This window comes from Anas platyrhynchos, chromosome 15, assembly GCF_047663525.1.
Source record: "Anas platyrhynchos isolate ZD024472 breed Pekin duck chromosome 15, IASCAAS_PekinDuck_T2T, whole genome shotgun sequence".
Classification (NCBI taxonomy): Eukaryota; Metazoa; Chordata; class Aves; order Anseriformes; family Anatidae; genus Anas; species Anas platyrhynchos.
In genome coordinates this window covers 15,117,312-15,142,962 of record NC_092601.1, presented here as the reverse complement: position 1 = coordinate 15,142,962, position 25,651 = coordinate 15,117,312, and the positions used below count along the sequence as shown (strand labels likewise).

Genomic DNA, 25,651 nt, shown 5'->3' with positions numbered 1-25,651 from the left:
GGGCTGGCCCCACTGTGGGGGTGCCGACCCTCCTCTGCTTCGGGAGGTGCAGGGCTTGGCTCGGCGCCTTGGGTTTTCCTCACTGGAAATGCAGGAGGGGAGGTTGTGAAGGTGGAACGTGTCCCGGCCGGCCGGCGTCCAGCGGCGTGTGCGGGATGAGGGCGGGCGTTGCGAGGTGGAGGCACGGGGCTGGGACAGGGCAGGGGCGGGCTGGGTGTCAGGGTCTGCACCCAGAGGTGTCGGGAGCTGGGGCAGCCTCCCCAGGGACGTGGTCAGAGCACCGAGCGTTAGGTCCGGGCGCTCAGACACATGGGCTGATTCTGGCGTGGTGCTGTGTGGAGCCGGGATTGGGCTCAGTGAGCCCTGTGGGATGTGCTGTGGTTCTGTTGGGCTGCTTGTGTAAGCACCACAGCTCCCCTTCGCCTTAAGATGGTGGGTGCTTGGCTTTAAAAGGCTGTCACGGAAAGGGAAAGCAGCCCTTAGATACTCAGGCACCCCTGATTTCTCTAACACATCCCTCAGGGCTTGTGGGGAGTGTGGGTTGGTGAAGTCGTACCCCGGCTCCCACAAAGGCCCTGCTTGCATGGAGGTTGCCGACCCCATGGGATGGCCGATGAACTTGTTCAAAGCATCAGGTGTCCACAAGTCTTGGACACAAATGCTTGAGCAGAACCGAAGCGCTCTTTAGGGATGGGATCCTCTTTTTCCTCTGTGTTCAGAGAGAACCAGTGAGGTCTTGATCCAAACTGTGGCTTTTCTCATTGTAATTGGAGCAGGTAACTGAAGATGCCAAGTATACCCGAAATGTTGAGGGTTTTAGTGAGCTTGGTGATAAATAGGTGGAACTGTAGTCAATATAAGAACTAATGAGTATGTGTTTCAGAAGGCTTTAGTAACCATGCACTAATTGATTGTCACCTTTCTTCTTGGGCAGCTGTCAGCGTTTGGCAAGCCTTCACCTGCACTGCAGGTGTCTGCACACCACGGTGGGGTTCCTAAAGAAGAAAACTGCAACAGAGAACTGGTGGCTGGAGCGGCATTTGAAGGATCCCTTTGTCAAAGCAACGAAACAGCAGAACTACCGTTGTCGGAGTGCCTTCAAGTTACTGGAGATCGATGACAAGTTCCATATTCTCCGACCAGGACTCTCCGTTCTAGACTGTGGGGCAGCACCAGGTGCTTGGAGTCAGGTTGCTGTAGAGAAGGTCAACGCCTTAGGTACTGGTAAGTGCATGTTTTTGGCAGTCAAGATGGGCTTATACTTGCCTTGGAGTCTGTGAGGAAACTCAGCTGTGAGGTGGTGGAGTAGGCAAACAGCAGAGTCACGGATAGAAGTGTGAAGGTGTGTGCCAGTGTCGTGGTAAAGAACAGTAAATCTTCATGTGGTCTGCAGAAGTTATATTTGTGAAGTAAGAATTTACCATGAGGTGCTACTATAGATGTAAATAAGTCTTCTAATTAACTGTGATGGGGAGAAGAGCCCTCATCCAGTCTGGAAATTCGTGTGGCTTCCAATAGGTTATGTGGATTTTCTGAATTTTTATCTCCCTTCTTGAAAAATGGTAGCAACATAAGGTTTGCGTGTTTTAAGCCATTAATGTTTATAATGCAAAGTATTATCAGCTGTACTATTGTCCGGGATTTAGATTGACATCTGTGGAAAAAAAATAGAAAAAAAACAATAAAGTATCCCTTGCTTATCCAAAATAACTCGTGTTTAAAGTTATAAATGGATTAGCTGAGAGCAGACCATTCATCACGATGCATGTAGCCGGCTGGTTGTGGAAGGAGAGGAAAATCATTTGTGGCAGGAAATAAGTTTTTGTTTATCAAATATTGTGCAGCTCATGTATCTGAAAGTTGTTTTCAACCATTTTAATAAGGATTCAGTGTGTCATTCATTCTTGTCATCTAGATCCTTCTGCCCCCACTGGCTTCGTCCTTGGAGTTGACCTCATGCGGATTTCCCCACTGGAAGGAGCTGTCTTCCTGCCAGAGGCTGACATTACAGACCCAAACACGCTGAGGGCAATCCAGAGCCTGCTTCCTGCAGGGAAGGTGGACGCTATCTTGAGCGACATGGCACCTAATGCAACAGGCATTAAAGACCTGGACCATCAGAAGTTGATCAGTTTATGTTTAGGCCTTGTGAATCTGGCACAAAGTATTTTAAAGCCTAAAGGAACGCTGCTGTGTAAGTTCTGGGATGGACACGAGTCCCGTGTTCTTCAAAACAGACTGAAGGAGCAGTTCCGGGAGGTGAAAACTTTAAAGCCTCAGGCCAGCCGGAAGGACTCTTCTGAATCTTATTTCTTGGCAAGACTGTACAAAGGGAAATGAAAGCGGAGAAATGCAGATTATCAAACAGGTGATCAGACACTGATGGGAAATCTGAATTTGGCAGGTGTTGAAAGAAAAATCCCAGCATTAAGAACCCCAGCTTGAGCTGTTACGTTGTTGAGAACAACCTGGGAAAATCTGCCACAATCCTCAGGAAGTACATCGTGCTTTTCAAATAGAGAAAGAAAACCAGGGAGGTGCCCCACTGAGCTTATCCTCTAATTACACATGCAGAGACGTCCAATCTTGCTTCTCACCTGCAGAGAAAAGGGTTGGCAACAGAGAGGAACAATCTGAAAGGCAACCTCTGGGGCTGGAACAATGGAAATGAAAATAAAACAGTGATTATACGAGTTTTAATGTGTGCTTGAAAATCATTGCAGTACTAACGCTGTCGTATTGGAGACTAACCATAAAGGTGGTTGTCAGGAGGAGAGGGAATGGCTAGGGGGAGGTTGAGTCAATTTATTTCCTCTTCATCTTTCTTAAAAGCTGATGCAATTTATGAGCACATGCAATAACAGGCAGCATTCTCATGCATGTCAGGCTGCGTTGGCACGTACGATCCATAGTGCAGAGATTCCCAATGTGTGGCTCTGGCTGTGGGCTGTTCAGCTGGGTGGCTTTGCTGCATTTGCTGAAGACGAGGGTTATATTTAGAAATTGCTGCCTCATTGTGCTCCTAAATCCAGTCAGTGACAGCAGGGCAGGGTCTCATAGCCCAGAAGATAATTTCCCCCTGTTTTCAGTAACGTTTTATAGCTGCCCAGCGGTGTTCATTAGGTAAAGTAACAGGATTTTCTTGAATCCCAGGCAGGCGGAATTACTGATAGGATTGTGCTTGAATCGCTGAATTCTGTTTGCAAAAATAAACTTAGCCACTGTGTACCTGGCAGTGACAACTTCTTAATTAAACAGCGCTTTTATCCGCGGTGTGGGTCATGAGGGGATGGTGGCACTGCCAGTTTGTAGGCTTCCAGATCTTTCTCTTTATAAACAGACTGCTTTGAACGGCTTAGTTATGCTAATAGTATTAATAAGTAACGTTAATCAAACGTGCAATTGGGAAAAACTCGTGAAAATCTGCGTTTAGAGCGTTTTTTTTCGGGGCGCCGCGGCTGGCGTTACGGTAGCGCCTCAGGCTGCGCGCCTCGTCCCGTCAGTACGGCGGCGCGGGCCGCTGGCCTCGCGAGAGCTGGCGCCGAGTTCCCGTGAGATCGCGGCGGCCGGGCGAGGAGGGAGATCCAAGCGGGGCAGGCGGCGGTGAGTGGCGGGTGGGGGGGGGCCGCGCGTTCGGCCGCGTTCGGCCGGGCTCGGGTGGACTCGGCCGCGTTCGGCTGGGTTCGGCCGGGTTCGGCCGCGTCCGGCCGCGCTCGGGGGCCCCCTCACGGCGCTGTGTGGGGGGGGCGGGGGGCTCATGGCGGGGCCCCGCTGCCCCTCGGCCGCCTCAGGGCTCCGTGAGGGGCAGCCCCCGAGGCGCCCGCCTGCCCGCGGGTGCTCCGCTGCGGGGCGCTGGGCTGTGGGAATAAAATGAACTGAAGTAAAAGAGGTGTTGTGCAGCGAGGGGATGAGAGTTTTGGTTTTATTGCTGCTTTTCTTGTTTTTTTCCTGAGTGTTTTCAAAGCGGGTCTGCTGGAAGTCAGTCACCTGTTGGCGGTGTCCTCGTGTCTGTGCTGTGCTCGCTTCAAATAAACATTTTATTTGGGGTTTGGGCTGATTTGTCCCTAATGTGCTCCATTTACACCACATCTCCGTGCTGATAGGAACCCAACCAGTAACCGTTGTGTTGCTCTCAGGAGCACCTGAGCCTGAAAATCAGCCCTGAGCCTGGCCCTGGGGCACAGCTTTGGGGCCCAGAACCTTCTGGGCTTTGAGGGGTTGTGCTGCCTGCAGGGGTTCACTTAAAGCCTCGTGAGGAAACCTCCCCAGCATCTTTGGCCTCTGTGCTCGATTATTCCTTGGTCTTTCAGTGTTACTCCAAATCTGAAGGAGGAATTGCAGATATTTGTATGAGAATAAGGGTTTACTGACAGAAGTGATGTGTGAAATGGGGAAGACTTGCAGCCAGTTAGGTACCAAAGGGCTTTTTGGAAACCAGAACCAGGTTGTGTACATGGTGGAGCCTGCTGTTCGCTTGGAATTAGTTCTCTTCCTGCCCTTAAGATGTTTGGAAGAAGAGTAACGAGTCCTGTTTGTGTTACGTGCTGCAGACATTCTTCTCCTGCAACGGTAACTCATATCACTGAATCTACCTTCACTAGAAAAGAAGAGAGAATTCAATTCTGCGCAACTTAAGACAGCTTTTATACCGTTGTTAACGGGCAGAGATTCAGGGGGAAGCTTATTTAAATGAAAGTAAGCCCTTTTGTGTATACTGTTAGGGGCAGAACAAACTGTATTGCATCGGTTTCTCATCTTGGAGGTCTGCAACTTCAGCCTCGGTTGGATATTAGTTTCTGGTTCGAGTTGGTTCCAGCAGTGACCAGCGGGTTGGGTTCTGAACGTGGTAAATCAGAATATCTTGCATTTAGTGATACTTCAGGGCAGCAATGTATTTTCTTTTATTTTTTTGCTGACAACTTTCTGTGTGTTTCCAGAGCCATGGAGAACTTGGACGATAACACCACTGTCATCTCCACCCTGAGATCCTTCAACAACTTCATTTCACAGCGTATAGAGGGGATGTCTGGGCAGGCTACACCAGGATCGTCTCAGAACTCCTTGCAGATGCAGTACCAGCAGAGGGTGCAGGTGAGGTGTCCTTAGTTTACTGGTGCCTGCGGTATTGCTTCAGCACGGTTGTAGACTCCTTCAGGTTTTAAGCATCAGAATTGGTTTCACTGATATCTGACCAGTCTTCCTAAAATTGCTGCTCATGCATGCTCAGGAACAGAAGTTTGTTTTTGTGAACATCCTAGAATCTTTAATTTCTCTTTGAAATGTCAGACTTGTACATATTTCTGCCCTGTTAAAAAAAAAAAAAAAAAGGGTCCTTTGATTTTTTTTCCCAGCAATTATGTCTGCATACCAGTTTGGAAAATTAAATTGTAGCTTTTTTTCTTATTGCAACTTAAAATATGTGTGAAAAGACAAGGACCACAAATGTGGTGATAGTTTCCTTGTAATTTGTAATGTGCAGTTATCAGCTGAATAGTGTAGGGTAGGAGATAACAACGTTATCGCAGTGCTGTTAATGGTGTGTACTGTCCCTTTTCACATGCACTGGGCAGTTGGAAGAACAAGCTGGGCGGATCCACTCCAAATCCCAACTCCTGCAGGTGGAACGAGAGAAGATGCAGATGGAGCTTAGCCACAAACGAGCTCGCATTGAGCTGGAGAAAGCAGCTAATACCAATGCCAGAAACTATGAGGTAAGGATGACAGGTGACACAGGCCTGAGTCAGAACACACGTAGCGCATCTGTGTTGGTGTTCCAGTTCGGATCAGGGAAATGCTTCTGACTGTTCTCACGTGCTGTGTTTTGGTTTGTAGTGCTGTGTCGCACAGTATGCATGCTAGGCTCTTTTTGGAGGAAACTGAAGTGAAAGATGCAGTCCAGGAGCAAGCATAGTGCACTCCAGCTGCTAACGGACACTCAGTCTACAGAGCAAGAGTTGAGCTAATCTGTGGTAAATGCTCCTGCAAAGAAAATGGTGTTGGTGTTCCTAGCACCAACTGCTGCTTTGCTCTGCAGACCCCTTTGCAGCGCATTGCACTACTTGCTAAAGTAGACAAGGCCAGTGTGAACATCAGATGGTGTTTGATCCTTGAGCTGTCTGATGATCTCATCACTAGGTTCTGTTAACTTAGCATTGAAGCTGTCCTGGGTAGCAGTAACAAAAGGGATTTGTTACTTGTTTCTTCCAGAAGTATTTAAGCATTTTTCTCCCAGATGAATTTAAACCTCTGCTGGCACAATTGCAAGCATTTAGATTGTGTGGCTGTAATTAACTGGAATGACAGCAATGCCAACCGTGCACTGTCACACAAGAGAGCTTGCATTGATCCGTGAGCTCTTCTTGGTTTCCAGTTTTATATTTGCTTAACTCTGTCACTGAAATAAGCAGTAGAGCCGTGGGTTCTGTAGGATTCTAAAGGCCTTATATGCAGCTGATTAATTATTATTTTTATTTTTATTTAAAAAAAACCACCCCCCTTTTTAAAAATAATTTAAAAGGGTGTCGGGTGACAGGTTTAGTGTGTAACTGTGAAATAGCAGGTCAGTGACTAATGTTCTTGTTCTTGTCTGAAGTCGGGTGATTTAGGATTAAGCCCTGAAGAGTTCAAACCGGAATCTAGCTGAGTCAGTCACTTAAACCCTTGCAATACTAGTACAAAAAAGAGAGCAGCACTAATCCAGTACTGTGATAATTACCCTGCTCAGATGCTGTGTTTTTTGAGTCATGTGGATATTGGTTTTAGGAACCTCACATCGCTTTGTGTAATCCTTGCTTACTATGTAAATCTGCATCTTGATTTGCTTTGATTAGCAAAGCAATTTACGACACGTTTTTAAATAAGTGGTAATCAATTTGTGGTAGGACTAAAGTGAAAAGCTATATGAAAGGTTGTCAGTGCAAAAATACTGGTTATATTCGTTGGTAATACTGTGCATTGAAACCTGTTTGCTTTTCTGTTAAATAGCCTCAATACAGTTACCAGAAGTTGCAGAGGGAAGTTTGTCCTATTAACCCAACAATTGAATTCTGAGATTCTTCAAATAAACTTGCTCTATGTGGGTTATTTTTAAATTGGGCTACCAAATGTTTTCATCTTTCATATGCCGTAGAGTGTGCAGTGGAGTCTGTGAGGCCCTGTCTGTGTTCTGATACTCAAGCCTCTAAAAGGCTGCAGAACACTTTCTATTTTCTATCTCTGTTGCCCTGGGTAATTCCTTGATGTGGAGTTGCTGGTGGTAAGATTTTGACCTTGCCAGTGGAGGTGTTAAAAGCTATGGTCTGAGTAACATTGCTTCATGATGGTGCTGTGGTGACCACAGTAATGAGGAACAGAGACAAGGGAAGCAGAAAGGGCTTCACCTTTGTGCTACTTTCTTCTTATGTCTCTTTTTATATTTTTTTCTTTGCAAGCGAGAGGCTGACCGTAACCAGGAGCTGCTCACACGCATAAAGCAGTATCAGGAAAGGGAAACAGAAGCTGAAAATAAACTGAAAGAGCAAATGGAGATGAACAAATCCTATAAGAAGAGCATGGAGACAATGAGTAAGAAGTTGCAAGAGAAGGAGAGCAAATTAGCTGAAGCTAATGAAGTAAGAACGGAGTCGTTTTCTAATCTGTTCATAGCTTCAGGTGACTTTGCAGTTCTTGTGAACTGAAAATGGCCTTTCTGGTTTAAAAAAAAAATGTAGGGCAAGATGCTGCATCTAGGCTTAGAAGCCAGTTTATAGGAGCCAGTTATACACAGGGTGTTTCCAAACACATACCCACGTGTTTTGCTGTAAAATGAATGCTTGGATAATAGTTTCAGTTCTTTTGGATTTTGGATGAACAGACCATCTTTTCAACCCTCAGCCTTTTCAGATGTCCTTATAGTTAAGTTCAGCTGGTTTGTTTGTAACTTTCTGTTTTGATTTTTCTATACCAGCTGTGGATCAATAACCACTAAGTCCTTAAGCCTTCCTCTTGCTTAGGTGTCACAGGAAATATGTTCAGGTGCTTTATCCCATCGATAATGTTTAGCACAGCAGTTATCAGTGATAAAAACAGAGACAATGACAGCATGTGAGAGAAACTAAATGCATGTAAGAAATGTGTGAAGTGGTTTTATTTCTACTTTTTATTTCCATATCTATCAGTATCAAGATAAATCCTGCATGTTTCTCTGTCTAGAAAGCACCTTACGATTGTCAGGTTTTGAGATTTTTTTCATGTTTTTCTCTGTTAAAGGGAGCTAAGTAATGACTATTTGAAACAAATCTCTGCCTGACTTTTTCTTTGGAGTTTAGAATTAAATTTTAAAGGGCATTGGCTTCAGATTTCTAAGGAAAGCGTAATATTCTGTTATTTGGCTGAGGCAAACCCAGACATTTTCCATTTTGAAACCCAGAAAAAATGTGTTTGGAATGTTTGTGGGATAATTTTTAGATTTAATATGTATTGTTGTATATTAACATCATTTAGCTTTAAAGCTCAATATTTTTCATGCCAGTTTGAGGTCACCTGCGTATTAGGTAATGGGAATAACGATTTGGGTACAGATGAAAGCAACTAAATTTTTTTTTTTTTTTTGCCTTTGTTCTGAGGTGAACTTGAAGGTCTGAAGGTTTTGCAAGAATCTGGGATTGTGTCTAAAACCAGTTTGTGCTCTTTAGTTGGGTTAGTGACTTCTGTGTATTACCATCCATAATCTCCAGCTTGGAGGCTCATAGGCATTCTGTGTATTTTCTTTCCACTGATTCAGACAATCACTATATTAAAAGGGAAAATATCTGAGCTGCAAAGGAATATAATGAATCAAGAGATGCAGATGACAAGCCAAGACTCTCAGAAGCAAGAGCTGATGGAACAGCTGGATGTTCAACATAAGTAAGCAGGGGCTGAATAACTGTAGGGAGAAGAAGGCAAATGGAACTTCAGCCTTGTGCAGATGTTGTCACTCAGAAAACTTTCAACAGTGTTTGATTTCCCCTCTTCAAAGGGGTTCTTTGATCTGGATGTGCAGGTTATAACTGTTGCTTGAAACTAGCTCTGAGGAGCAATTTATTTGTACCTTGAGGAGGAAAATACTCAAGCTTAAAATCTGTCTCAGTTATGTCTCATGTTCATACGGGAGAGTTAACAGAAGGCAGGTGGGTGGGAAAGGCTAATCTGAGTTTTATAGACTGAATGGAACAAAAATGTCAAGCCATAAATCTCAGTTGAGGGGTACTTGAAAGGTACTAGTGTTTTTCCTTGCTTTCCTTGTTTTTACTTCTTATTTACTGTGAGTGTTTATTTGTTGGTTTCAGAATGAAGGTGACTTGATTATTATTTTTAAAATATTTTTCAAGATGCATCATTTCAGTAAAAATGTATCTTTTCTCCTCTGAATTAGAGGAAGATGGTGTGAGTATGAAGCAGCGTGAGATAATATTACATAATAGTGCCATATACTTTGTTAGTGGTGGTTGGAAATGTTTGTGCAGCTGATAATTCTGCATGTGGCTTATTTCTGGTACATAATTCCTGGGTGCTGACTGTCTCTTGTGTCTACATCTCATAGAAAATGGCAAGAAGCTAATCAACAAATCCAGACGTTGCAAGCAAGCCAGTCCCTACTGGCAGAATATGAACAGAAAATTAAGGTAAGGAAATTGTGGCCTATATAAACCTTTAGTTTTTAATTTCTTCAACGTAAGAACAAAACAATTTTTTTTTTTTTTTTTAAAAAAAAACCTATTGCAGAAATAAAAGGTTAGTTTGTCATGTAAGAATCTGATCTGGTGGCCTGCAAGAACTGAGATTGGCTATATCCAATCTCTACAATTAGCCCTAATATGATACTTTTCACCTTTGTTGTATCATTTCTTTGGGGAAGAAAAACCAAGAAAACAGCACACTTATGCTTTCTCTGAAGAGAGCATATCCTTATGCAGTATTCTGTCTGGATGAATGGTTTGTTTGATCTTGGGACCAGGGCATTATTATTCTAAAGCATTTTTTTTTATAATGGTGGGGGATGAACCTAGCAGGTATGGTTAGTTTCTGCTTCCCAGAAAATCCTTCCTCTGGAGCTGGGCTTAGCTCTCTTAAAAACTGCAATTGCTTGCAAAGCTTTTAAAAATGTAGTGACTTACATATAAGTGCAGAGATGTTTTATGTCCTTTCAAATTAGCATGTAGGTTGGTGGGAGTGTCTTTGCCACTTGCTTTTTATCTTCCTGGGAGAGGCAGATGTAGAGAGTTACTCTGCTTTGAACAGATGCTGATTATGGCATTGCCTGTGGTTGCTGTAAAGCAAAGCTATGCTGAAAGACAATCTCATTTCTGATTTTTGTGATTGCAAGAGGAGACTTCCTGCTGTAGGCAGAACCATGGGAAGGAAAGGTGGGGAAACAAGGTGTCAGACTACATTACTGCTCTAAATAAATGTTGTTTCGCCTCATCCCCCCCAAAATAATAAATGTTTACCATAATTATAAAACGTATATTTGCATTTCTTTTAATTCCTCGTTCTTCAAGGCTATCCAAGTGCCCATCTTAACACTTAATTTGTGGAGGGAGAAAAGACAAGAAAATCAGGGATATAGCTTTGTTGATAGAAGGGCATTTTATTGATTTAACTAGTATTACTTTTTCCTTAGGAATTTAAAGTTAACAGAAAGGTGTAGAGGAGAGGCCATCCAAGGTGTTACAGCTGTAACAAGTGTGTGTCATCCCTGCTTTGAGCTATGGATTGGATTAGGTGACCAACTGAGGTCCATTCTAACTTTGTTCATCAAGTCATTGATTAAAGTTTAAAAAGCACAGCGGAGATGTAGTCCTTAAGGGTTCCAAGTTAATCATTGCTGTCCTCTTGTCATCTGTTTTCCAGGACCTGGAACAGAAGTTCTCCCAGCAGGAGCATGATGCTGTAATTGTCAAGAACATGAAGGTAGAATTGGCCCGTTTCCCCAAAATGGAGCGTGAATTGCGTCAACTTAGAGAAGAAAATGCCTACTTCAGGTGAAAGAAGGGTTCAGTTGTTGAGAGGGTTATCTTCTGTCCTTCTGTAGCTTTTACAATTGCACTATATGCACTTTGAAATCCCTTTCTTAGGCTTACATGGTTTACAATGTGGCACGATGCTATACTTCCACATGGGAAAGTTCAGAAGGAAGTTTAAATGTTTCATGTAAATACTGCATATAAATTGAGCAGTGCTGTGATGGTTACTAGGTGAGAGGTTTTAACAAGATCTGGGCAATCTTCCTGAACACAGCAAAAGCCTCACAGAACAAATATTGATCATTTTGGGTGGTGGTATCTATGTGTAATAACAACATTCAGTGTTTAAAGATAGTGATGAACTCTGTCCAGGTTTGGGAAAGAAATACTTGTAGAAAGAAGACAGCTTTACATTTCTGTAATAGCTTCTACTGCTTAGTTTTGTTACCACTATTTTAAAGACCTCTTGTTCTAGCATAATGTTTGGGAAGTTGTTTAAATTCCTTAAACACTTTGATATAGCCCCTGGTAGAGCAGACTGTTTCTGGGTTTCTAAAGTGGTAATTACTTTAAAAAATGAAGTTTATATGTACTATGAAATAAACATAAAACTTTTTTTTGAAAATTGAACTTTCTTTCCATCTTCAGGTACGTTTAGAAAAAAAAAGTCTAAATTACATGATTGTCTGATCTTTCCAGCTTTTTCTTATGCTAAAATTAAGGAGTCTCCCTTGACTTTGTTCTTGTTAGTGTTTCATTATCATTTTTGTTTACTGTGGACTCTTTTTTCTCATTCTTGTTTTCGTGCACAAAGTCATGGTATGAACAATGTAGAGGTCTATTTTTTATAAACAGTTTATCTCACACTTGCACGCCTCTATTAAGGTAAAAGCAAGCAGTCTCAATACTGGCTCAGCCATCACAGAGTATAAAAAAGCCTGAGTGTGTACCGCTTGCTGTGTTCCAACCCTGCATTCAGCCTGACTGAAGATCAGAGTTGGGAATCTTGCTAGCTTTCATGCTGTTTTGCCAATCAGTAAAGCTGACACAAAGCATCAGGTTGTTTGGACATAATTAGGATGGTGCTTATAGTGAAAAAATCCAGTTCACTAAAGCTGCGTTTTTTTTTGTAGCAACAGCTTTGCAGTGAAGGCTATAGAAGCGAGTCGGTTCAATGTCATAATGTCTGCACAATGTCATATGTATGATTCCATTGTAATTACATGTGTATCTGCAGGTTTGTCAGAGCAAATGGAATTGCATGGCTTTCAATTGTTGTTTTGTCTTTTCACCACAGGGAGATGAAAGAAAACAATGGATTGCTTAAAGAGGAGGTAGAAGGTCTTCAGAGAAAACTGGAACGCTATGAGAAAGTCCAAGCGCAGCTAGTGACTGTTGAATTGGAAAATGAGGTGAGGAGCTAGGAATGTTTGGATGAGCAGAATGGCATTTCCTTTGTTGCCTGTCCTTCCTGTCTCCTAGGCTCATCCTGTGTTGTCTTGGTTCAGATGTGTGTTGTAAGTGGTGAGTTCAAGCCAGGCATTCCCAAAGTTAAATGTCAACAGGAGGGAAGCTATGACAGTGAAGGAGAAAAAGGCAAAAGGAAGTCTGCTGTTGAGTTGAAGGTTATCTGAAATGAACCTCTCATTGTAGTGTCTTTTTTTGGCCTTGTTGTCTTCTGCTGGAAATGCCTCTTTTATTTTTATTTTTATTTTTTTTATTTCCCCCCTTTCTTCTTTCTTTATTAAGCTCTACCCAAACCTGATGTTACTGAACAGGCATGTAGTAAGAACCTTGATACCCAATTGCATTGCTGACAAAGGCCAGAATGTGGTCTCAGATGACTATAATTGTCTTGTCTCCATCCCACCATATATCAAACATATATAAATGAAGAGATCAACCTAAATGTATAAACATAATGATTTTACAGACTATGCTGGTGTCTGATTGGTTTTAGATAGCATGATCTGGTACTGACTGAAAATAAAGAAGCTATAGGAAAAATGGGAAGAGAAGTGGACAGTTTAATTTGGCTGCTGAAGTATCAATGTTGAGATTGAAACTCGTTTTCTTCCCCTCTACAAAGAGTCTAGTCTATCAAGGTCTAGTGCAGTGGTAGTAGCTCATAGAGCTGGATAACAGAGAGAGCTGAAACATAGGGTGGGTTCCATGTGTCACAAAGTGTTGGTGACTAGGAAAATGACTGAGGGCAGGAGAATAACAACCCAGATGTGCTAGATAAGAAGATAGTGAAATCCATGGGTGGAAAACATTGAGTTTGAATGAGAATTATGAGAAAACTGTAAAAAATGAGCCGTTAGAACATGCATCTGTCTCAAACTTTTCTTTTGCTCTATACTTTAGAAACTTCTGGGAAAATTAAAAAGCTGGGAGAAACTGGACCAGAGTACTGGCTTGAACATCAGGTATGCGCTCACAGCATTGGAGGTAAAACATTTCAACCACTTTCCTGTCCTCTTAGTCATTGGGACACCTGAAGTATGTTAGTCATGCTTTCTTACTGTCTCTTCCTCATGTGGAAGCTCTTCTAGTACTTAGTATAAATAAAAAGAGCAGTAAGATAACATCCTGTTAAGAAGTATTTTTCACCAAGGCAGCTTGACAAGTGTCTCTGGTGACTGCAATTAATTGCGAGTTCTTTGAACTTCTTGCATATAGCTACATTTGTGTTTAGGTAGAGATTCTGCTTGCTTAATAAGAAAACTTAGAGAATTGTTTGATGTGTCCAGAGAAATGAATGAGGTTACTTGTGATAAATTATTATAAATATGTTTTCTTTGAGATTTGGATATCAAAATAAACTTCCAGATCATGTTTTGACATTTCTTCCTTCAAGTACCTGACTAGATTAACGACTGCTTTTTTGTTTTATCTAATAAGAAATGGAATAAACTCATTTTCTTACAAATGGAGAAAAAAAAAACACAACACCCACCAAGCAAGCCACCAACTGGTGCATTTTAAAACCAGCTAGTTAAGTAATGGTACACAAAGGCAACTTTTTGATGTCTAGAACATTGGACCAGCTTTTTTAAAGGTCTCTGGTATGTCTGTGGTGTAACGAAGGGCTGGAAATGGTGAATCTTCTGATATTTTTTTCTTCCACTGCAGAAGGTTCTCTGTGTAGATACGGTGTTTTTGTGTGTCATATATTTCAGCACTGTTTTATTTTCTATAAATATTTGCATTATTGTGCTAGATGTAGAGATGCTTCTTTAAGAAATGTTTTGATATGAGCAGTCTTGCACAGGCTGCCTTTAATATTGGTTCATGCTCTGAGCAGCAGCATGTACCGCAAAACCTAATTATACCGATTGTTTCTTTATTACATTCATTCCACGTGCCTGATTCATATCTGCAGACTGCTGGGATTATTTGGAGCTAGGAGTGTTTGGATATGCACCTGTGGTTTGGGCACGCTACTGCATCATGTAAAAGACACTTGTGTTCAACAGGGGAAAGCCCCCTTAAGTTTCTCAGTGTTTTGTCTTTAATTGGGAAAATGAAACCTTTTCTAGAGGCCTGCAGGTAGGTAGCATGCTTGAGATTCTCTCCAGCTTCTGATGAGGATACATGCATTTAGATGAAGTTTGAATTGTGCTAAATCTCCAATGGCAGAGAATGGACAGAAATAGTATGAATCCTTTTCACAAAACTTGTTCCATCAGACAGTGGAGTAAAAGCTTTTTACTTACCTCAAGCTGTTAAAGGTTTAATGAGGTAATTTCACAGTGGGAGAGAAATGGAACCAAGTGATTCTGCCTGTTGAAGTCTAATAACTCCTTCATTTAAAATCAGAATATTCGCTCTAAAGTGTTAGGTTTTTGATTGGGCCATATTGTTTAGTGCTATTAATGGTATCTTCTCATTCAGAAAAGGGAATTGCTCTTGAGGGGAAAAATCATCTTTTGCATGCAATTGTAGCAAGTAGAACTGGGTGATTACCTCCCCATGCTTTTTTTTTTTTTTTTTTGCTCAGACTTCTTATGGCATGAGTTCTGTTCATTTTTGATCAGGAATATGAAGATGAGAGATCACTGTCCTAGTCAGGTTCCTGACGTATGCTGTAGGCGAGAGCTTGAGGAAAAATTAATTGCCCATCTCACAGTAGAAGAAAATAAGAAGTTGGATGGTTGTTCCAGAGAACCAGGGTGATGTGCTGTTTGCTAATAACTAGATCATCAAGGAAGAAGGGAGGGAGTGCATTAGGACTTCTCATGTTTTCTTATCACTTTTTTCATTGGTACAGAAAATGGAAGGGAAGCATGTACAGCCTGTGGCATGTTAGGAGAGGATGTTTTTTCATTTCCTCCAGCATTTCCACGGGGCTTGTTCTGTGTCTCCACTAGATGTTTTTTGTTCACTGATTGCCTAGTCCCAGCAGGCTTTTTGTCAGATTGGCTTAGAATCAGATTTGTGAGTCTAATTTTATGTAAAAGCACTTGGAAAGAAGATGCAGCTTTGAGGAGTGGAGTGGTAATCCTACTGTTTTAGTACTAGTCTCTTTTTGGGAACTTTGAAAGAGCTAAGTGTTTTATAATACTTTACCTTTTGGGAAAAAGCAAGTTCATTAACAGTTTACTCAAAGGCTATATTTATGTTTGCCAGTTCTGGATTCCCTCCCATGCCAGACGGTAAGGGAATGTACTCAGCTTCTTCTGCTGGGAAGCTCCTAGGTTTTCCCTCCTGCTCTCATAAACTTTGGGGGCAAAGACTGCTTATCCATTTTAGCTCTAGAGCATACGAGTGTGTTTGCATTGCTGTTATGTAGTGTTCTTTGCAGAATTTGCTCTTGGAATTATGCCGTACACAAATATTATGTAATACACTTGTAAGCTGCATGGTGTGCAGACAAGAAAATAATACGTGCCATATATATATATATATATATATATGTAGGGTCTGTGCATATACATTATGAATCCACATAATCTTTTTGTTTTCAGTTATATCCTCTTGATATCTTGATCTTTTTACTGCCTACTTGACAATGTAGTTGGCTCTAACTTTTATCTTGGATGTCATTTTGTCTCGCAGGAACCCTTCTAAGTCGTCATTGTATCTGTTACTGTTACACTGCTAACAAATTTTGTACACTTCTGATCCATCATTCTTGATACTCCTATTGTAGGATTTGTAGTAGAAAAGACTTAATGTTGTCTTGGTTTGTGAATAGAAGGTCCTTATATTTGAGTTTAGTCTTGCTGAGTGTGGCTGTTGTGTGAGTTTGTTGTTAGGAAAGAGTTATGGTGAGAAAGCAAGCTTCTCTCCTTCTCTCTCACTTTCTATTTCTACAAAATACGGTATTTGTGTAGTTGAGTTGTTGATCATCTTTGGTGAAGAACCAGGCAAATCTTGACAGACATAATTCTTTTCTCAGAGTTGCACTCCTGGCTTAGACGTTTTCCAGGTAGCTTCTTGACTGCCATTTGCAACATGTATTTAAAAGAAAATTATTTCTGGAAGTCTGTCTAGGTGTGTGAGAAGGGGGGTGGTTTATTTTGATGACAATGTACAGATCCATCCACGAGATGGCATCCTTTCTCCTGCTGCTGGAGGAAGCTGGCTTTCTGCTTCAGACCAGCAGCCTCAGCCTGGTGTAAAAAAAAAACAAAACTGGCCACATGAAGAAGACAGCTAGTCTAGTAAAAATCATTCATCTTTGCAATCAAAACTTTTGAAAATGGCTTAATGCAGTCATTGTCTCCATGCCCGTTTTCTTCTACTTTTAGGGTACTGATATTAACATGACATGAAGATGCGAACATATTCTCTAATGACAGTGCTTTTTCCAACTAACTCAAACTTTATATTTACGCCACGCATTTTTCATTTCATCTGGTTTAATAGTTTTTTGCAGCCTGATTCTTTTCTCCCTATCCCAAGCCTTAGAACAGCATCATTGAGAGCAGCACTGTTGCTGCTCTTACTTCCTTTCCCTTCTGTGGCATGTAGAAGATACCCAAATACAAAACGAGAGTTCTTGTACCATGAGCTTTTCATCTAAATAACCACTTTTCCCCCTGCTTCTGGTCTGTTTGGCTGTTGCCTTTGTCTCCTAACAGGTTAGCCAGGTGATGGTGCTATCCCTAAACAGACACACCCTGCACTGCTGAATGATGCAAAATGATCTGCAGCAGATATGTTTTAAAAACGAGGTGTTTATTAAGTCAGATACAATAGTCATTGGTAGCAGCTGACAGGGATTAATGCTAAAGTTGTCTTTGTTATTTATCTATAGTGGCTGGCAGACGATTGCAGGTTTTCAAAGGCTGAAGTTTTGCTGAGAAATTTAGCAAACTTGTGAAGACTGACAGGTGGGCCACAAGCAGCAGCTTCAGTATTCAGAGAGTCTAAATATATTTTTTGAGAGAATAAATAGTAAAGTATGTTTTTTTTCTTTTTTTCTTGTTGGTACTGGTTTAATTGGAAGCACTGACTCTTGAATTTTTCACATTTTCACCTCCTGGTCTCAAAGATCTTTGTATAGACAGCACAGTTGTTTATATCAGTGATAGCTTTTCATATTAGTGTGTAATCAGTGATTGGAAGATGATCATGTATATTGATAATGAACTATTTAGGTAGGTCTTTCCCTTTTTTAGGCACCATTTTATATTGGAAATAGTATTGTCAGCTCAGGCTCGGGGTGGGGGGAGTGTGTGCGTGAAAAACAAAGCAAAAGGTTTTGTTCATATTACTCTACAGAATTGTTTTCTTATTTTCCATGCCTATCACAGCAAAGCAAGGGGGAGAGAAATCAGCTGTCATTTTTGGAGGTGTCGTGGAATACAGTACAGACATTAAGGGTGAGGCTCACATAGCAGAAAGGAAAATAATGTGCATGGATTTCTCTGTGCTGCTCAAAGGCAAGGTCTGGACCTTCTCGAGTGGCATCTACTACAGTTTTACTGGAAGGCAGGTCGTGGGCCCCTGGTGCCTGCCTGTGGTGTAAGGCTGACTTTGGAGAGCACCTACGTTGTTCAATTTGCAGGGGTAAATTTAGTTAGCTTCAGCGATGAGATCACATTAAGCTGGTGGAGCTGTTTTGTGTGCTTGCTGTCCAGGCCTGTAAAGGGAAGTGCAGATTTGACAGGAATCAAGGCCAATGCTTAAGGACCGTTTTCACTTAGCGGAGCCTGCCAGCTGCAGGCAGCAGACACTGATCTGCTGACCTGTCGCCTAGAGCCAGAGAAGTGAACCTGTTAATGCTGACCTGGTTTTCTTTCTGAAACATCTGTGGGCTGGCTGGCTGACAAATCTTGGGGACTAGCTTCCTGCGATGTCTGAGACCAATTAGGAAGAGGAGATAGTGTGAATGTGTATGCATTTCCTCTCTAAGAAAGGGTCTAATTAAGTGGCAAGCATCTCTATTTAGTACAGTGGTTAGCACAGTTGTAATTTGTAATTACACAGGTGCTACACTCAGTACGGGAAGTCCTTCTATGCACATTCTGCTTTTGGAGTTGGGGGGAAGGGAGGAGAGAGGGAGGGAAAAGGGAATCAAATTCCTTGATTCTGCATTTAGTGGTGGATTAGTGCTCTTTTTTTTCAGTGAATAGGAGAGAAGGGAGAATATTGGAGTTCTCTACTTTCCTTTTTGAATCGTGATTAACTATGCTTAGCTACTCTGCACTCTCTCCCATCCAAGGCATTGAATATCTTTGCAGTAGTGAATGAAGCTCATAATCTTCTTTTTTTCTCACAAGGTAGTAATTTACCTTTCTCTGAATGTCCATTATGAATAAGTGGTTGCTGGTTTAAAAAAAAATCTGTTGACAGCTATACAAAGCAGTGCATGTTGAAATAATTTGAATTGCTCATATGCGTTTCTGGATACTTAATTAACTGCAACCAATCAAGGCAAGACTGGGGGGTTGCTGTTGCTAGTTCCAGCAGGGCCATAATGCTGGCACAGTTGTTCCATAGTCAAGGATATATTTTTATTGGAGTAGCCTATTGTAGCCCTGTGGTCTTTTGTCACCAATCACACAATGAATCTGATTAAAAGTGTTTGATGTTGGTTGTAATTCTACCACTGACTTTGAACTTAAACTCTAATTTCTATTTTTTTGGTCATTTTTGCCCAAGTTGGATAGTGGCAGATCCCTACTTCCGAGTTGGGTCTCTAATTAGAAAAAAAAGAATTGATGTGGTACAAGGAGATAGAAACTTCATTTTGTGCATCTAAGTTTTATGTAAATAATTGTAATTTACAATCTGTGGACATACTGAAAATTGCACGACTAGTGTTGACAAGATTCCCAATGTAAAACAAGCTGTCTCATCACAGTGGGAATTCCCTGGGCACAAAAAAAAAAGGAGATAAACACCTCATGAAGGGAAACCAAGCCAAAACAAACAAATAAGTGTATTTACAATAGAAACTTTCATAGTTGCAAGGTCTCACATGACCTCATGGAAGGATTATCTGCTGTTCTCCTCTGTGGACACAATACTATAACTTAGAGTTATTTTTTTAAAGCTTAATTTTGGCATAAAAAACTTAGCCTTCTACTGAAGTTGAAGGTTTAAAAAATGTTGAAGAATTCACCCTGTGAACAGGGCAAATGTATGCAGGTTGCTAATATCCCACAAAATACCTCAAAATAAGGATTTCTGCTGGCTTCTGCTCAAAGATGAATGTTGTGTGAATTTCTCATGCACAGTGCTACCAGGACAATTTAGGCTCAGCTTACAGCAGTTCCACCACTTCAGTCCTGTGGGATTTCTGACTCAAGTGCCTTGTGAAAAATGAGCTGTTCCTACCCGGTACTTTATGGTTCTTCTAGCTGTGCAGCTGAAGAGGTGATCCTGCATAGCAAAAAGCAATCTAGAATGGAAAATGGATCGGCTTTCATCCAGGTCAGGTCCCTGATCTGGTTTGCAGGTGGCTGCAGAAATACCTGTGCAGTTCCAAAAGCAAGGCTGAGGAGTTGGGAATGAACAGCCAGGATTGGAAGGGCTGGTGAGGAGGATCATTGTTTATTTAGAACTAAGTGTTACGTGCTTAGTATTTTAGGACTAAGTGTGTATAAAAGATGTAAGCATCACATTAGAAGCATTTAAAATCTTCTTGAAGGAGAAGTGCCTGAACAGTTCCAAAAGGAATCTTTGTGTTTGGAAAGTGAGGTAGAAGTTTCAGGAGAAAATTAATTGCATTTGTCTCAAAATAAGCGTGTATTTATTGAAGCCACCATTCTCTACAGAGGGAACCACGGAGGAGTCTGTTACCTGTTGAATGTGGCATTCAGCCTATGCTGGCCTATTGCACTAAGCTCTTCTGTTCTCCTGTATCATTTTATGTTAGAATGTACATTATTCTTAACTTTGTGCAGTGCCTTGGGTTTATAGATTGCCTTTATAGAATGCTTTTCATGTGGTGGAGAGAAAAGTTTCCTTTGTCAACTCAAAACCTGAAGCTGTGGTTCTCAAGAGTAGTCACAACGTGGTTTTGGGGGACTTCAGGCCAGGCTTGGGTTTTGGAATAGATGAGTGCAGGTCAAGTTAACGTTTGGAGGCCTGACGTCAAATCTGTGCTTTAGCACAGGGTTAATCTTCTCCCATCCTGATGGTGTTTAACTTTGTTTTAATATGGCAGCCATGTGTCCTCTTCTCGTAGATTTCTTAGTGTAGGTCTGGTCCTGCCAGGACTTCACTGAAATGCTGGGCAGTCTCCTGCCCTATAATTTTCCTATCCAATATTGATTTTCTCCCCAAACACCGTACTTTTCTGATGTTCAAAAATACTGGTTTTCTTCATTGACATTAATGCTTTTATTTCCATTTAAATATATCAGGTCTTGAGGCTAAAGGGATGACAGAAGTGTGTAAAACGTAATGGGTCAGCACCTAACACGTAGGCAGGCAGGCTGTAATGTGTAATCAGAGAAATCAGAGTAATAAGTAAGCAAGCTTACATCAAAAATACATCTGTCCTTTCTTTGCATTTCAAAGCCCTGTGAGGAGTGAGAGACTGGCTTTCTAGGAGCACAGATCTGGCATTCTGGAGACAGAGAGAACTGTTGGACACCAGCACGCCATCCATCTTCTGTGTTGAAGAATAATTTAGGGAACTGTGGTAGATCGCCTGCAGGAACTGTACTGAGAATAATGAAATTAAAGAAATGATGGGTGATTCTTTATTTTGGAAGTGCAGATGATGGTAGACTTTTCTTTTTTTTTTTTTTTTTTCCTTTCCCCTGGAAAATATCACTTATTTTACCATTGACTGTTTTTTATCAGATTCTACAGTATTGTCCCAGCTTGCATTGAGCTGCATTTCCCAAACCAATAAGCCTAAGGCTATTTTTCCCCTAGGTATATAAGTAGTTTTAGAAATGTGTGCTGGTGTTGCCTCCTGCATAGCAGGTGCTTTGTTTCCCACTGGAAACTCACTACTAGGTGCTTCATTTTGCGTTGCTGCCATATTTCTTGCAAGCAGTGTTTGAGATGCTGTTGAAAAACATTTGGGTAAAGGTAGCTTGCTTTCCTCCAGCATGTAGTGACCCATGTAATGTGTAAATGGCTTGAACTCAGGTGCTCACTCTGCTGTGAAGGAGAAGCTTTCAAAAGCACAGACACTTTCACAAAGAGCCACTTTCCTTACATTAAGCAGTCCTGTTTCCCTTAAAGTGAAATTATCATTTAAATAGCAGAGACTAATCAGCAAGGGGATGGTTTGCTACCATCAGAGGGCTCAAACACTCCTGCTTGATTTTTATTCAGCCTCTCATCTTGTCATCTCCACACACCCAATAACCACTGTAATCTCTAACTCGTTTTTAATTTTACCTTTTAATTTCCATTTTAGCATCTTTCCCTGGTTCAATTCTAAATCTTCTGCTGGGTCTGTGGCCGTCCTGTGCCTTCCTTCTGCCTTAGATGTGCAGTGTATTACACTTCATCTATCCCCAAAGTTTTGTTTGTGCAGGGGCACTTTCACAAACACGTTAAAATAGATGCTGTACCTGCTTACTGAGGATGCTTTTGTTTTAGCATAGCAATGCCCTTTTTAAAAACCCTTTTCAAAATATAGAGGCCTCTTCTAAACAAACACAGAACAAAATGCTTCAGTAAGTATTCATACTCTTACATTGTGCTACTCCCTTGTACCAGTGGGCCTTTATCTACAGGGCAAGAAATTTACCTCCACCACTGAATCAAGGAGTACCAAGATGAGTCAGACTAACGTAACAACTTTCTTTGTCTAGGAAATTGATTATCTTGTCAAGCAAAACGCAATTTAATTGGACTTGTAACATTTGATCAAGAGAGCCATTTGGGAAAATATAAACCAAGCATGAGAAGATGGAAATTAATAGAAGAATCATGGGGTGTATAAGGAATTGTTTAAGCAGCAATAGATTTAGTATTGTTGAAAGAAAAATACAAGGATAAGCAGAATTTCTCAAAGATTAGCCTTAGGATATGCTTTACTTAATATTTCCATTAATGGTTTTGGTGCAAAAAATTGGTATATGCTGATAAAACTTGGCTAATGATGCCAAGTTCCGAGGATTTATGAATACTCAAAAGCTGGGTGTGCAGAACTGAATGACCCTAAGGACTGGAGTAATGAAGTGGGACGAAATTCAGTGATACAAAACACAAGGCTACACTTACAAGCATAGTTTGTAAAACATAACCCATGCAGTAGAAGGGACTAGAAGAGAAAAATAGTAAAAACTAAATGCAGAAAATGTTGCTGGTGGGAGCTGGAGAGCCCCATGAGCCAGTGGAGACTAGAAGGGCTGGCCTGTTGTAGCAAAGCCTGGCAGGAGATGTAATTGCTGCTGAGAAACAGAAGGGTGGAGGGGAGGAGAAGGGAGGGAGGGGAATCAATACCAGTGAGAGAGATGGAACCATCGATGCTGAAGATTAACATTGGCATTTAAATCAAATCTCTATAGCCTCACAATAAATACAACTTAGATGGAGGTTCTAACCTGTGGCAAGACTGCTCTGGATGCAGCTTCCAGTGGAGTCAAAAGTACACAAATTACCACGAAGTTGAAGCTCCACAAGGTTATGAAAGAGATCGCTTAATAGTAGAAAGGTACTTCACAGTACCTAAATGTAAACATCCTTTTCAGTCCTGTGTTTGCATGAATGTGTATGTACCAACCTGTCAGCACAGGGATGGACTCAAGAATGTGAAGAATAAAGTATTAATTTTTAGTTTGGAACTGCAGAGATTTAATATCAGGGTTTTGAAAACTGCAACTGGGGAAAAAAATGTTTTTAGTGAATAAATGTAGGTCGTGTTCATCCTTCTGCCCACATGCTGTTTGTGTACAACAACATGCCCTGATGTGGACAGGGACCTGAACTGAGAACAGCTGACCTTTGCTCATGTTGAGAAATACGCAGTTTACTGGAAAAAATATGCTGAACTATTAAAAAGACCTTATCTACCCGTGTAGGTAAGACAAAAATATGATCTGCATCATCTCTTGTGCTTTTCCGTACCAGTTTGGTGCAGGTTATCTTGTTGGTGTTCTGCAAATGATTTGCTTCTGGTTAGTACTTAACCTTGTCAATACCTAGAACAAGGATTTTGGTGGTGACACGATGATACTGCTTTAATCATTTGTCTTTGGTTTGCAATCAGGGGAGTTCTGTACTGAATCAGCCAGTGAAGTTCTAATTTTTTTGTTTTTAATCCCACTTAGTAGGGTATCTAGCGTAGCAGCATCAAGATGGGGTGGGAAAAAAATGGAAGCGTATGAATATTAAAATTCAATTTTTTCAGCATCTTTAAAATGCTCCTAGCTCTGACAAGCTAGCTTAAATGCCTTGTGATATTGTTATGTAAGCCTTGTCCTTAAGCTTCAGTCTTTTCTCCCCTGGGACCTCTTTGCCAGTGAATATTTTTGATCAAAGCAGGTATTTACCTGGGCTATGTTTTTGTTCCTCATAAGCTGTGTTATTAAAAGAAGTAGGCTTGTAAAAATACATTTGCGTGTGGATTGTTTGGATAGAAAAAAACAAAACAAAAAAAAATGTCTTCTAGTAGCAAAAGCACTGCACATTTGCAAACTGTTCTTTGAAAGATGTGGTGAACTTGAAATGTTTCTGTGTTAAAAGATTAATGTTGTAAGTGCCTCAAGGTTCTCTGTAACTAGCTGTGATTGTGTAAGTGTATTTGTTTCTTAAAATTATTTACAGCACAGAAATTGCTATTTCTGTGTATCAGATTGTTGGATCAGGTTGGTTACTGATGTGTGTCTGGTGCAGTGTTAGAGACAACAGAATCCTGGTTCAAATAAGACCCAGAGTAATGTGCAAGATGTGAAGCAGACTTCATGAATGAAGATTTGTTAACTTTGGTTAGCATGAATTATACTTAGGTATAAAGAATTTTATTTGGTGTCCTCCCTGTTTTTAATGTGAAAACTCCTGTAAATGGGAGGCATTATGTATCGTGTGCATAGAATAAATAGAAAAATATTTTACTTTGATGCTCTTTCAGTTGCATTTCTTTTTAATTTCAAACAATATATGAGTTATAAAGCATTGCACAGAGAGGTGATTCATAAATTACTGCTGTTTCTATAAATGAAGCCTTTCTCTTTTGTGGATTTGATTGAGGAGATGAAATGGAAAGCACTTTTTGTCTTAACCTGTGATCCAGTTTTCCTGTGTGGCTTCTGCTTCCCGTTGCTCCGTAGTGCTGATGTACTGAGCACTGTGTGCTGCGCAGGTGTGTTGGCGTGCATCGCTGCTCTCCCTGAGCTGGCGAGGAAGAACCGCAGGAAGAACAGCCTGACGTGAGAGCAGGCACCAAACCAGGCCCTCATGAGAACTGGGCTGCGATAATTGGAAAGATTCTCATTTTGAAAGCAAAAACGGGGAGGTGCTGGGGGCTCAGTGGCTAGGTAGGTTTAGTAAACACCTGGAGCTGGTTATTGGCTGGAGGTTATTTTCAAGGTGCTGCTGGACAGCTGAAATCTAGAGCTAAGGCTGTTCTCAGGCACAGCACTGAGTGGGGCTAGGATAGCATGAAGGAAACAGCCAGGCCTTTTCACCAGGAAGATGATAAAACAACTATTCTGTGTAGCCAAGGCAGGTGAGGTGGACGTGTATGGAACCTTCTTTCCCTCCCTGCCACAGAGGTAGGATGCAGGGAGCACATTGCTGAAGCTTATTTGTGCAAGTTCTTATATTGTATAACGTTAAATGCCTCGGGGCTGCTGGTGCACTGAAATGTGTTGTGCACACACCTTGCTCATCAGCAGGCAGTGAAGTGCTTCTCCTCACTAAGCCATGTCTGTTACAGAACGGCATTCTTGTAAGAGGATGATACATTATGGAATAGTGTGTTAGAAACCTCTGTACATTGCAGCAGCATTAGACTTTTGCTGCCTTTCACTAAAAATGGAATTAGGATTTAAAAATAAAAAGGGGAGAGCCTGACCTTCCAACGTAGGTGCAGTTGCAGCTTTTCTAGAAATTATTCACTTGATTTCTCGAGCATCTATTCTCTCCTTTTCTAGTACTACTTTGCCTCTGTTCTTACCCAATTCCTTTCTCCACGTTATTCTCAACTTTTGTCAGCAAAGTTAATGGTTGCTATGCCTCTTGGTGGGCAGTGATGGGCAACTATTATGAGAACCATTTTCTAGCCCATTTTTTCTGAA

At 41.3% G+C, this 25,651-nt stretch overlaps 2 protein-coding genes across 5 annotated transcripts in view; both read left to right on the top strand.

The window, feature by feature from the left end:
* Nucleotides 1–39: 39 nt before the first annotated feature.
* On the top strand, nucleotides 40–2,693 carry MRM2 (mitochondrial rRNA methyltransferase 2). The gene is made up of 3 exons (XM_038187041.2): nucleotides 40–175; nucleotides 935–1,224; nucleotides 1,916–2,693. Exons 1-3 carry the CDS (start codon nucleotides 156–158, stop codon nucleotides 2,338–2,340), a joined length of 735 nt encoding a protein of 244 aa, XP_038042969.1. The 5' UTR covers nucleotides 40–155; the 3' UTR covers nucleotides 2,341–2,693.
* Nucleotides 2,694–3,457: 764 nt separating this feature from the next.
* Nucleotides 3,458–25,651, top strand: part of MAD1L1 (mitotic arrest deficient 1 like 1) — a 347,495-nt gene continuing 325,301 nt past the window's right edge. Inside the window, exons 1-9 of one of the 4 annotated variants that reach the window (XM_038187038.2) lie at nucleotides 3,458–3,603; nucleotides 4,938–5,091; nucleotides 5,571–5,711; nucleotides 7,431–7,610; nucleotides 8,762–8,886; nucleotides 9,563–9,644; nucleotides 10,873–11,003; nucleotides 12,283–12,397; nucleotides 13,353–13,414. In XM_038187038.2, coding sequence (XP_038042966.1) covers nucleotides 4,942–5,091; nucleotides 5,571–5,711; nucleotides 7,431–7,610; nucleotides 8,762–8,886; nucleotides 9,563–9,644; nucleotides 10,873–11,003; nucleotides 12,283–12,397; nucleotides 13,353–13,414 — 986 coding nt within the window. In that variant the 5' untranslated portion in view covers nucleotides 3,458–3,603; nucleotides 4,938–4,941. Of the gene's footprint in view, nucleotides 3,604–3,774; nucleotides 4,570–4,937; nucleotides 5,092–5,570; nucleotides 5,712–7,430; nucleotides 7,611–8,761; nucleotides 8,887–9,562; nucleotides 9,645–10,872; nucleotides 11,004–12,282; nucleotides 12,398–13,352; nucleotides 13,415–17,286; nucleotides 17,327–23,432; nucleotides 23,531–25,651 lie in introns of those variants that run through there. The other 3 variants (XM_038187039.2, XM_027469053.3, XM_038187040.1) reach the window with 3 other exon arrangements.

What these genes read in the sequence shown, in the direction of transcription:
- MRM2 (XM_038187041.2), top strand. Translation starts at nt 156, where the DNA reads ATGAGGGCGGGCGTTGCGAG. An exon ending in ATGAGGGCGGGCGTTGCGAG is followed by an intron (nt 176 to 934) that starts GTGGAGGCACGG and finishes CTTCTTGGGCAG; the next exon opens with CTGTCAGCGTTTGGCAAGCC. An exon ending in GGTCAACGCCTTAGGTACTG is followed by an intron (nt 1,225 to 1,915) that starts GTAAGTGCATGT and finishes CTTGTCATCTAG; the next exon opens with ATCCTTCTGCCCCCACTGGC.